The sequence below is a fragment of the Cenococcum geophilum genome (genome assembly GCF_001692895.1).
Source record: "Cenococcum geophilum 1.58 unplaced genomic scaffold K441scaffold_18, whole genome shotgun sequence".
Taxonomy (NCBI): domain Eukaryota; kingdom Fungi; phylum Ascomycota; class Dothideomycetes; order Gloniales; family Gloniaceae; genus Cenococcum; species Cenococcum geophilum.
Window position 1 is genome coordinate 426,848 of NW_027137576.1, and position 12,266 is coordinate 439,113.

At 42.3% G+C, this 12,266-nt stretch overlaps 3 protein-coding genes across 3 annotated transcripts; 2 read left to right on the forward strand and 1 right to left on the reverse strand.

Annotated features, from left to right (window-relative positions):
* Positions 1 to 7,221: 7,221 nt before the first annotated feature.
* K441DRAFT_658970 (1-deoxy-D-xylulose 5-phosphate reductoisomerase) lies at positions 7,222 to 8,776 on the reverse strand. The gene is made up of 2 exons (XM_067648446.1): positions 7,429 to 8,776; positions 7,222 to 7,341 (listed from the first exon to the last, which is right to left on the reverse strand). The coding sequence occupies exon 1, from the start codon at positions 8,706 to 8,708 to the stop codon at positions 7,527 to 7,529; it is 1,182 nt and encodes a 393-aa protein (XP_067504523.1). The 5' UTR covers positions 8,709 to 8,776; the 3' UTR covers positions 7,222 to 7,341; positions 7,429 to 7,526.
* A 290-nt stretch (positions 8,777 to 9,066) lies between these two features.
* K441DRAFT_83765 (2-C-methyl-D-erythritol 4-phosphate cy) lies at positions 9,067 to 10,017 on the forward strand. Its single transcript, XM_067654483.1, has one exon. It carries the CDS (start codon positions 9,143 to 9,145, stop codon positions 9,851 to 9,853), a length of 711 nt encoding a protein of 236 aa, XP_067504524.1. The 5' UTR covers positions 9,067 to 9,142; the 3' UTR covers positions 9,854 to 10,017.
* Positions 10,018 to 10,363: 346 nt separating this feature from the next.
* On the forward strand, positions 10,364 to 10,807 carry K441DRAFT_676943 (uncharacterized protein; the record flags this gene model as incomplete). The annotated part of the gene is made up of 1 exon (XM_067651009.1): positions 10,364 to 10,807. The coding sequence occupies one exon, from the start codon at positions 10,364 to 10,366 to the stop codon at positions 10,805 to 10,807; it is 444 nt and encodes a 147-aa protein (XP_067504525.1).
* Between the last annotated feature and the right edge of the window lie 1,459 nt (positions 10,808 to 12,266).

A 12,266-nucleotide genomic window follows, 5' to 3' on the forward strand; every position in this document is an offset into this window, starting at 1 on the left:
AGTAGGAGTAGTATCTCTTACTCGTGGTTCTTAATAGGAAAAGCACGATAGTACTTTATATAGTTATACCAAAAATAAGCTATATACGTATCTCCATTAAACCCATCTTCCTCTATAATAATATTAAAGTAAATACGTTTAAAAGGGTAGGTTCCCTTTACAGATATTCTATAAGATATCTACGGTATTATCTTTCCAAGAATATATAGTTTATAAAGTAGTACACCATACGGAGTTCTTTCTCTATCCGTCTTAACCACTTTAACCCCATCTACTATAGTCGGCAGATAATCCACTAACTCCATATTATAGTGTAATAAGCGTTAATACCATACTCTATTATATGCTAAGGTTTTAAAGAATCTAGTAGATATAGCGTAGGTAGTAGGAGTAGGTAGTAAGCAGGCGATGGTATTGATAAGGTAGAGACCTCCATATTCTATAATGTTGGCGAATAGGCTTCCGTCATCTTTATAGCGTAGATAGTTTATAAATTAGTTAATAATTACTCCGACCTTACAGAGCTTTACTACGGATATTAAATTAGTATAAAAATATAGAGCGTATACTATATTCCTTAATATTAGATACTAAGTTAGGCGTTATTAGCCTACCTTAATTGCTAAGTTAATATCACTATATCTATAGATTTCTGCCCTAAAATCTCTAGCTGTTGCTATAGATATACTTAGCTTAAAGTTACGGAAGTATCTAATATCGTTGCAGAAGTGGGTGTCTGCTATAGTGTTATACCCCTAGGCGTTAATTAAAGACAGATCCGGATAATCCTATAATAATGTTAATAATATTAATAATAAAAAGGATGTTTTTATAGCCGCTGCTATAGCTTAAGGTCGGTCTAGATCCTTAATCTTTTCGGCAGTAAATAAAGCTAATAGAGATATCCTTAACCTAGGGCCTTCCCTCTTAATCTGCTTAAGCCTCCTATCGTAATACTACTTATTTATCGGGACCTTAAGCCATTCCTAACACCTCCGTAGATATTCGTTATTTAGTATAAAGTTTGGACCTTAAAGAGACTAAAATAGTTGCTTATAATTCTTTAACTTATAGGGTAAACCATAAGCAAAGCACTTTGCCTTAGGTAATTAAGAAGGTATTAGGGTAGTAAACGTCGTAGGATCTGCAGCTGGCTGCCCTAAGAGTATAGCATAGGCGTTATATCCCGTATTCGGATGCTTATAGCATCGGGAAAATATTCGCAGGATGAGATTCAAGTAGACTTTGATTTTCGCGTTTCGCGTAATTGACATGTAATTTGACCAACTCGACACGCAATTAACCAACTTGACACGCATTTAACTAACTTAACACGCAATTTAACTAACTTAACATGTAATTAACCAACTTAACACGCAATTTGACTAACTTAATACGCAATTGACTAACTTAACACGCAATTCGACTAACTTAATACGCAATTAACTAACTTAATACGCAATTTAACTAACTTAACACGCAATTGATACGCAATTGACTAACTTAATATATTTAAAAGTTAAATAATACATAGTTGACCTACTTAGCAACTTTAAAAGGTAACTGTATATTTCTTGACATGCAATTAAGGTAAAGTTATATGCTATATATTTAACTATTATATATTATCTAATATAATCTTATACAATCTTATATAGTCTTATTACTTAGAGGCTCTGCATGAGGCTCTGCACGAGGCTCTACACGAAGCTCTACACGAAGCTCTACACGAAGCTCTGCGTACAGAGGCTCTGCACGAAGCTCTGCGCATAGAGGCTCTGCACGAAGCTCTGCACGAAGCTCTGCACGAAGCTCTGCACGAAGCTCTACATACAGAGGCTCTGCACGAGGCTCTGCACGAAGCTCTGCACGAAGCTCTACNTACAGAGGCTCTGCACGAGGCTCTGCGCGAGGCTCTGCGTACGGAGGCTCTGCACGAAGCTCTGCACGAAGCTCTGCACGAGGCTCTGCGCGAAGCTCTGCGTACGGAGGCTCTGCACGAAGCTCTGCACGAAGCTCTGCACGAGGCTCTGCGCGAAGCTCTGCGTACGGAGGCTCTACACGAAGCTCTGCACGAGGCTCTGCGCGAAGCTCTGCATACGGAGGCTCTACACGAAGCTCTGCATCGGGTCCCCGCTATATTCCCGATAGCGTCTACACGTGTCTCTGCCTATGTAGCCGCCTTATTTTTTACCCTTCCTTCCTTCCTTACATCCTCCCTACCTAGGGAGGCACTAGAACGGCAGCCAGCAGAGGACCGTTGCTAGAACTAGATGACTATCGCTAGAACTAAACGACCGTCGCCAGAACCAGACGACCGTTACCAGAACCAGACGACCGTCGCCAGAGCCAGACGACCGTCGCTAGAGCCAGACGACCGTCGCCAGAACCAAGACGACCGTCTCCAGAGTCAGACGACTGTCGCCAAAACCAGACGACCGTCGCCAGAGCCAGACGACCGTCGCCAGACCAGACGACCGTCCGCTAGAACCAGACGACCGTCGCCAGAACCAGACGACCGTTACCAGAGCCAGACGACCGTTACCAGAACCAGACGACCGTCGCCAGACCAGACGACTGTCGCCAGAGCCAGACGACCGTCGCCAGAGCCAGACGACCGTCGCCAGAACCAGACGACCGTCGCTAGAACAGACGACCGTCGCAGAACAGACGACCGTTACCAGAGCCAGACGACCGTTACCAGACCAGACGACGTCGCAGACCAGACGACTGTCGCAGAGCCAGACGACCGTCGCTAGAACAGACCGACTGTCGCAGAGCCAGACGACAACGACTAGCAGCGAACACTCTAAACGATTCGATCGATTGATCGAATCAAGGTAGCACAGACAGGTAGGCACAAACAGGGAGATGCTGACGGTAGGCAGATGTAGACAGGTAGGCAGATACAGACAGGTAAGCAGATGCAGATAGGTAAGCAGATGCAGACAGGTAGGCAGATGCTGACGGGTAGGCAGATATAGACAGGTAGGCAGATGCAAACAGGTAGGCGATGCAGACAGGTAGGCAATGCAGACAGGTAGGCGATGCAGGCAGGTAGGTAGATAGGCAGGTAGGTAGATAGGTAAGTAGTAAGTCAATAGGTAAATAGGTAGAAGAGAACCATCGCTATATTATATTAAATTATCTAAATAATATTATTTATTTTGCTAGCCTTATAAATAGCTTTAAAATAGCTTTTATTTATTTAAAATATGCTATTAGTATAAAAGAGGTAAATATAATTATGGTTGCCAAATGCGCAGGTTGCGCGCAGGCTGCGCGCAGGCTGCGTGTCAAAAAAACACGACATAGGCTAGTCGGTCGAGTTGCCAAATGACCTCAACTGCGCGCCAATTGCGTCAACCACCAGCCATTGAGGCCATTGAAAGGGTACCATATTTTGCCGATGAGAGGAGGTTAAATTCCTTAATTATTATTAATATTTTGAGTTTCTCTAACCTCTTTACTACCTTTTAGATAAAGGCATAATATAGAGCTGGATAGATCTCCTTATAGTCCTAGATAAAGGCTTGTATAACGCTACTTTCTATTACCTCTATTAACCCTTCCTCTAGCTCTTCGCCATTTTGTATAATAGTGATATAAAGCTAAAGCCATAATTCCAGAGTCTGGCGTTTAGGCCCTTATTTCCGTTTCTTAAGATCATCTAATACTATTTGCTATAATGAAGCTTATAACGGCTTTGCTACCTTTTTTAGCTGCCTTAAAATTAAATATGGTGTAGTGAGGTTTTTAAGATATCCTAAAAAGTTAGTACCTATAGTGGCATGCAATAGTGCTATAAAGGTATAAAGCTTCTCTTCCCGTTTTATATAGTCCTGTTATTAAAGCTTATAAAGCTTAAAGAGCATTCTCTATATCTCTAGAGATTGCGGTGTTTATTATCCTTATTAACTTAATAACTTAAGTATAGCTGTTCTAGTAGACGCTAGAGTTACTGCTAAAGTTATAGGAGCTGCTGCTAGTGTTGCAGAAGCTGCTACTAGTGCTATAGAAGCTATAGGAGCTGTTATAGGTGCTATAGGAGCTGCTGCTATCGAAGGTATAGCTAGCTCAGTGTTTTTTTTAATTTCGTTCTCCGTCTTATTTAGGTTAATATAGTCCCAGATCTTCGCAAAACTTACTTTTTAGCGGATAAATTAAAACTATATAGGCCAGTCTTTCTGGGTTAGCAAAAGAGGGTTTGTAGAGTCCTTAGTTGCTATATTGGCTTTTATTTTAAGGTTACGTAAAGAGACGCGCTTACGCGTAATATACGCGATATTTCGTAACAAACTATGCTTAAAGAGGCTTAGTGGTAGTCGTCTAGCCACTAAGATCTCCCTAGTGCTCAGAAGGTTACCGGGCTTATAACTTTTAGCCAGGCAGATATCACGACAAATAACTTAAGTTGGCTGGTAGGTAGAGACATAGAATTATATAGGTGATCTATTCCATTTAAGGCGGCTCTAAGAGCCCTAATATATATAAGAGAATTGACCCCCTACAGGGGTCCCTAGAGAGTGATGATACACGTTAAAACTGACGTCGAACAGCACCCGTCGCACCTCTGTAGTAGGGCTACCTCCATAGCCAACATTTATTTATTCTAATATTATTTAGTTTATTAGTTACCCCTAGTATTAATAATAGTAAAGTCTAATTATATTAATCTAAAGCGGCAAATCTATTAATATTAGTTACTATAATAGCGTCAAAACGTTATATAAGGATAGCTTACTATATATTATATAAATTAAACCTTATCGTCACTCTAGCGGTTCCTGGAGAAGGTCACGTGACTCTAATTTTGACGTAGAGTTTTCCTTATTCTTAGTATGCTTAGACTATAAAGATAAATCCAGCCCAATAGCACTAAACCAGTTTAGGCTATCTGTCCTATTATGGTCTAAGATACTTTAACCAACGTTTATAACGCACGTTGCTATATTTACACAGCTAATATTATAGATATTTACTTCTTATTCTTATAACAAGTTTAGGTAGCTTAAAAAATTTATTAATTATACACTAAGCCCTAGCGAATCTAATGGTCTACGTAAAAAGTCTTCCCACCTTCTCGTTCCTAATATTAATTTTAAAATAGCCGTAACGCGGTTTGCCAAAGTGTATAATTACAGTCACAATATCCGCAATAATATATTAACCTTAACCACCCACTCTCTATCTTCTATATCTATTAAAACCTATTAAGATCTATTTATTATAATATATTTAAGCCCTTAGGTAGTTTATTAAAAGTTTAAGAAGACTGGCTCCTGCTAGATAAGTAGAGCCATTTAAAGAGCCATTACAGAGCCATTTGTAGAGCCGTTGCAGAGCTGTTTATAGAGCCGTTGCAGAGCCGTTGCAGAGCCGTTGCAGAGCCGTTCGTAGAGCCGTTTGTAGAGCCGTTTGTAGAGCCGTTTGTAGAGCCGTTTGTAGAGCCGTTTGTAGAGCCGTTTGTAGAGCCGTTGCAGAGCCGTTACAGAGTCGTTCGTAGAGCCATTCGTAGAGACGATGTAGAGTCGTTCGTACAGACGATTGTATAGGCGACTATATATAGGCGATAGTAGAGCTGTGGTAGAGTCGTTATAGAAGAATTTTCTATTAAGGGCCTGGGAGCTTACGGTCGCAAAATTAACTCCACGTATAGTAACGCTTGCGGATATTAATAAAGACCGCTTATACGCTAAATACGCGCGCCTAATATCTCAAATTTAAATTCTAGTTGTATTAAATGCACTAGTACATAGTGCAGATATCCTAGATATTTACCGTTTAATTAAAAGCTTAAGACTGGCTCCTACTAGACGAAATAGAGGGGTTTCTTCAACGCCTTTTAGATACATTTACAGCTAGCGGTTAGTTCTAGAAATTTTATTAATTAGAGAGCTAACTAAGGCGATTCTAACGCAGGTACTTACAGGATAATAGACGTGGCGGTTGCTTACATTAATTTTGTTAAAGTTAATGGTTTGCCTTATATAAACAGAGCAGCTTAGCTTCTAAAAGCTTGCTAAAGTAGCTCAGACCAAGAAACAGATGGATCAATCGAATAGGTTAGCTTGCGGATATTCAATAATCCGCTTACGGATATTTATTGGTTTCTTAGTCTGAGCATGCTGAGTTAAGAGTTTTCCTACACAAAAGATGCCCAAAAAATCGATCGCCCGCTATAACGGTAGTAATATCGATCCGGCTATATAGCCAATCCTCCCTATACACTATTGTATGTATATAAAACAGCTCCTAAAGTAAGAAATAGCGCCTCTTAATAGCACTAAAGTTGGAAGCTAAAATCGAAAATTTTGGTAGGACTCGTCGCTCTATTTAAAAGGTAGTAAACTAAATTAAATGGCGCAATCTCTGGTCAAGTCCGAACTAGTATACGATTTCCTTATTAAGAAAGGTCATTTTCTACGTTTAATAAAGCTATTACGGTTCTAGCTTCGCGTATACTGTAAGGCTACGATATATTCGAGAGTAATAAGGCTTAAGTATATTACCGAGCTTACTAAACGATCGTTCGAAGTCGCAGCTTGATGGTAGTATACTTAGTATATTAAGAGCCATTTAGCTAAGGTTAGGAAACTCTATTGCCATTATCCTCTAGTGTAAAATAAGTAATATAGCGATAGGAATTAGTGGGTAAAAGAGGAGACTTTAGAGGGTTAAGTCAGAAAGACGCGATTAGATGTTTATTTTTAGCGCGTATATTATTATAGATTGCTCATTAACTGCAACTCGCTTTTAGATAAGAGCCTCCTATATTATATAATACACCCCTACTAATATAGCTTTATATTTTATAAATAAGAGGCCTATTTTATAGCTATATTTTAAGGCTATAAAATAAGTCCCTATTTATATAAATTAGACTAATATTGGTTGAATTATATGGGGTGGTTCCTGACTTAAATTAAGACTCTACACTAACTAATCTAACCCCTCTACCCCTAAAATGAGCACCCCTTAAAACTCTACTAAAATAGCCCTAAATTATATAAATAAGGGCTTATTTTATAGTCCTAGAATAGAGCTATAAAATAGGCCTCTTATTTATAAAATATAAAGCTATATTAGTAGGGCTATAGGAGGTGTATTATTTGATGTGGGAGGCTCTTATCTGGAAGCGAGTTGCAATCGATAAGCAATCTATAATATATCACGATCGTGGTATATTATAGAACTACCCAAAACTCAACCACCAAGAACCCCCCCTTGACCAAAAACAATACCTATATCTTATATATTAAACGAGCAAACCAACTCAATCAAACGAGACGATATAGGGCTTGATTGGTTGTTTGATTGCAAAGCAAACAAGTAAACAAACTAGCAAACGGGGTTTGTTTATCAGCAAGTCTGCTTAAGTTACTTATAGGTTATTTGAGTATTACTCAAGTAGAGTATAAGTATTACCTTAAAATGGTTCAGTAGAGTAGAGTAACAGGCATTACTCTACTCATTTGACATACCGTGAAAAGTGTCATGTTTTATTTCTACCTATGAACAAGCTTTCAACCTTCTTGACCTTTGATCTCGCCAACAGAACAGAACAATCCAGCCATATTGCGAGCTTCCTTGTCGACGGCCAAATAATCTTCGTAGACAGGACTTTGAACGAAATTCGAAGCACGCATTACTTTTTCGTTGATCTCACCGACCTGTAGGAAGCCGATCTTCAATTCCAAGAAGGCTTGAACAGTGACTTCGTTCGCGGCATTCAAAGCGCATGCAGCAGTTCCACCAAGTTCCATAGCTTCGTAGGCAAGGTCGAGGTTTCTGAAGGTTCCGCGGTCCGGCTTCTCGAACGTCAGTTGGGGATAATCCATGAAATTGAACCGTGGAAAATCGTTCTTCACTCGCTCTGGGCACGCCAATGCAAACTGGATCGGGAGTTTCATGTCCGGCAATCCCATCTGCGCTTTTATGCTTCCGTCCTGAAACTGGACGAGAGAATGCACAATAGACTGTGGATGGACAATCACATCAATCTGGTCTGGCCTGAGGTTAAACAACCATTTGGCTTCGATCACCTCGAATCCTTTATTCATCAGCGAGGCAGAGTCGATGGTGATTTTAGCCCCCATGGACCAGTTCGGATGCTTCAAAGCCTGTTGCGGTGTCACATTTTGGAGGGCGTCCTTGCTCCAGCCACGGAAAGGCCCGCCTGACGCCGTCAGGTAGATCTTCTCAATGGCAGTGAGCTGTTCTCCCAGCAAACACTGGAAAATGGCGGAATGTTCGGAATCAACAGGATAAATATTGACACCGTTCTCTCGTGCTAAACGAGTCACCAGTTCTCCCGCAACGACGAGGGTTTCCTTGTTGGCAAGGGCGATGTCTTTCTTCGCGACAATAGCTGCCAGCGTTGGTGTGAGTCCGGCATAGCCTACCAGCGCAGTCAAGACAATATCAATATCCTCCAAGGCCACGACCTGCGCCAGGGAGGCTTCCCCACTATACACCTGGACTCCCGCCCCCACGAGTGCGTCGTTCACTTCTTCGTATACATCTTCGCGAACGATCACCACACACTTCGGCATATAACGGAGCGCCTGATCGATCAGCATATTTGCGTTCCGATGGGCGGTTAGGACCTGGAGACTGAAGTGGTCTGGGTGGGCTTCGATGACTTCGAGCGCCTGCGTTCCGATCGAACCTGTAGAACCCAAGATGGCAACGCCTGTTTTCTTCATCGTGCAGACTTCCTAGAGAGCAATTATTGCACGAACGAGCCGGAATAAATGTTGAAAATATCGTGGATGCATTGTCAAATGTAGATATTGCGGAGCGCTTATGCACTCGATATCCCTGGTCAAACGCCCAACCCCCTCAACCTCTCAATCCGTGATTTCACTAAAACAGCGGTATAAAATCACAAAATCGAGTAGATATTCGTAATCGCCGACCTTAGAATAGTAGTCCTGGAAGCTTTTAGAATTTTCCAAGCACTTTGAAAAAATCTCAAATTTTTGGTGTTCTGGTAACTGGGCGGTTGAGCGCTTGATAAACGCTTTCCTAACTTCCCTTCTCTATAATAACATAGGCACTCATCACATAGTTGTCCTCTTCGTACTCCGTTCACTCTTACCAAACCCCTGTTTTCACTCTCGTTATATACGCAAGAGAGATGAAGCGTTCAGTCATCATTCCAGCAGGGGGAGTGGGAAAACGTATGGGCGGAGATCTCCCGAAACAGTTTCTCTTGCTCGCCGGCGAACCCATTCTGTTCCGCACCATTCGTTCTTTCCACACATTCGATCCAGCTGCGCAAATTATAGTCTCGCTCCCGGACGACTGGCTGTCATACTGGCAAGATTTGTGCCGTCAGTATCGATTTACAATTACCCACGAAGTAGTTGCAGGAGGCAAAGAGCGCTTCCACTCTGTCCAAAACGCGCTGCAGCTGGCAAAGGGCGACCTGATCGCCGTGCATGACGGAGTGCGCCCCTTCCCCAGCCTTCAAACCAGCCAGAAGTGCTTCGAGATTGCCGGGACGTACGGGAGCGCCATTCCGGTCGTCGAATTGAAGGATTCTATACGAGAGATCACTGGGAACAGGTCCACAGCAATGGCCAGAAAGAGGTATCGGTTGGTGCAGACCCCGCAAGTTTTCAGGTCTGAGATAATCCGTAGCGCCTACGCGCAAGAATTCCATGAAAGTATTACGGACGACGCGTCACTCGTAGAAGCTTTGGGGATTCATATTACGCTTGTTCAAGGAAACGACGAGAATATCAAGATTACTAGCCCCACAGACTTGATACTCGCCGAATCTATAGTGAAATCCTGCCAATTGTTGGCCGTGGTGGCACATGGTGCCAGAGATGAAATTGCCTGAATGTCGGTGATATACTGGGTTTGCAGCAAGCTGGGGAGGTTCCAAAACGTATACCCATCGATCTCGAAGCTGAACGAGCGTGCGACGCGCACCTGAATCAACAGATCGTACAGGTGGCTTGGTAACCACCTTGATCAGATTCTACAGCGGCGCTACCGTACGAGTAGCCAGCCGCTCGAACCCGCGGAGCTGACGCCTTACTGACACTGTCACTGTCACCAAACGAGAGCAAGTGCCTGCCAGAAGACCTAGGAGGAGCTCACCGACCGAAGCTGAAATTGATTCTGGATAGAATCGACGACGAGCCTGAACGACACAGAGCCGCTAACTATACTGTCAAGAGCTGATACCTGACTATCACACAGAGCTGACACCTCACTGTCACACGGAACAAGATCACGAAGAAGAAATTCATTCTGATGGGCTGTAATTTAGATGCTAGGCTGCAATCCGAAGGAGACAGTGAACCAAAGAGCAGCAGCAACATACCTACCAGATAATCTTTGAGATATGTATTCAGCCATGATACTACATGGCAGGATTAGAGCTCCTTGGTGGGAACAGCTTGGAGGAATGCCGGATTTGATTGTGAAAGCCGTGGGGGTTATGAACGAGTTCTACACCGGGAATCCACTCCGAAGAAACGACAATCCTTACGAGCAATCACCAGCTTCATTTGGGAATGGGGAGGATCTGGATAGGACGAGGGGGAGGGGCGACGTGGGGAACAATAGGCAGACACCAACACAAGAGGATCGGGCACAACCGCAACGCTCGCAGAATGGTCACAGTCAGCAAGACGGTGATGTGGAGAATAGTACTTCCGTTATGAACAGCAACAAGACAGCTGAGCACCCCTCTACGGGAGCCTTTGAGAACGGAATGCCAGCATCTCCACAATCCCAACCAGCTCCCAATGCCTCCACGCACTCCCAACTGGTTTCGAATGCTTAGGTTATTAGCAACGATGTCAGTGGCCACAAAGTGAGCAGAGCCATGCCCCGATTCCACTGCAGTCAAAGAACGAATATGGGTCTGCAGGCAACGCCCAATCGTCATATAATTTTCACCATATGGGACCACGGCGGACACCCGGGAGAATATCGGTCTCCTAATCTCCATAATGCTGGATGCCTTGCTTCAAACCAATCACACGGCGCTGTTGCGTCCACATATCCCCAACCAAATCAGTAACCAGTTTGCGTACCTGCTTCTCTATGTCCCGAAAACCCTGCTCAAAAAGTTTGCGTGTTTGAGCGACTGGCAGCGTCTCTAGTTCTCTCTTTATAAGCGATTCAAAAATCAGTGTGCGATGTTGCGTCTCTATTAGCCCGAGCATAGCCTCTATCGTACGTTGGCTGGTCTGCAGACCTTGGTAGACAGTGTGTCCAACAGTCAGCTTAGCTGCGAGCTTGAGAAAAATAGCTGACTGACTGCGTCAATTGGATCGCTCGCTGTCCGCTGACTGTTGGATAACGTACGCTGACCGTGAAGCTGTCAGCTAGCTGTCCCAATTAGGAAATTTGTATAGACTTTATGGTGTTTCATTTTAGATTTTTGGCAGCACCTCTCTATATATAAATATTAACATTGCCCAATTAAAATTTAGCCCTAATTTACCTAATATAGTATCTAAATATAGCCAAATTCGTCCCGCGCCCGTAGAGGCTTAAAAGGTAGGTAGAATAGTTGGTGGTAAGGACTCCGGAGGCTCTATTTCTATATTAGATTTAATTAAATACGAAGCTCTGTTAAGTCACCTTACCAAGCTAGCTTTTCTGCCTCTATAGTTAGCTTATAGCCAGTAAGATTAACATTTAAGCTTATTAACTAGGGTGTAGTTAAAGCTCTATTTGAGTTAATACAGTCGATTAAACTGCTTAATAAAAGGCCTTTAATTAACTACCACTTCTGATATTGGTCTGCTTTAATTATATTAGCTAAGAGTTTATTATACTTATTAGTAACGATCTTTTTAGCTTAACTAAAGGCTTATTTATATACGGAGCTTATCACCAGTATAGAGAATATATTAAGAGTAATCTTAGCAAGCGTTAGATAAAGGATTTAACTAATTTTAAGCCACTAGTTAAGAGGATTAGGAATGACGTCGTTCTGCTTATTACCGTCTTTAGAACGGATCTTAATAAACTTAAGGCCTACGTTATAGTAGCGGTTAAGCTCACTAGTAAGCTTAATACGCTTTTAATTACGCTTTAAGGAAGTAAGGCTCTTATTTACGACTAAGGACTGTGCATATTTATTAGTTAAATTATTATTAGATTTATAAGGAACCTTCCTACGTTATGGCTTAACTAGTTCCTTATCTTCCTTATCTACTTACTTATTAATATAGTTATTAAATAGAGTCTCTATACACCGCTTGGCGTGCTTCTACTACTAGGGCTACTGT

What these genes read in the sequence shown, in the direction of transcription:
- K441DRAFT_658970 (XM_067648446.1), bottom strand. Translation starts at nt 8,708, where the DNA reads ATGAAGAAAACAGGCGTTGCCATCTTGGGTTCTACAGGTTCGATCGGA.
- K441DRAFT_83765 (XM_067654483.1), top strand. Translation starts at nt 9,143, where the DNA reads ATGAAGCGTTCAGTCATCATTCCAGCAGGGGGAGTGGGAAAACGTATG.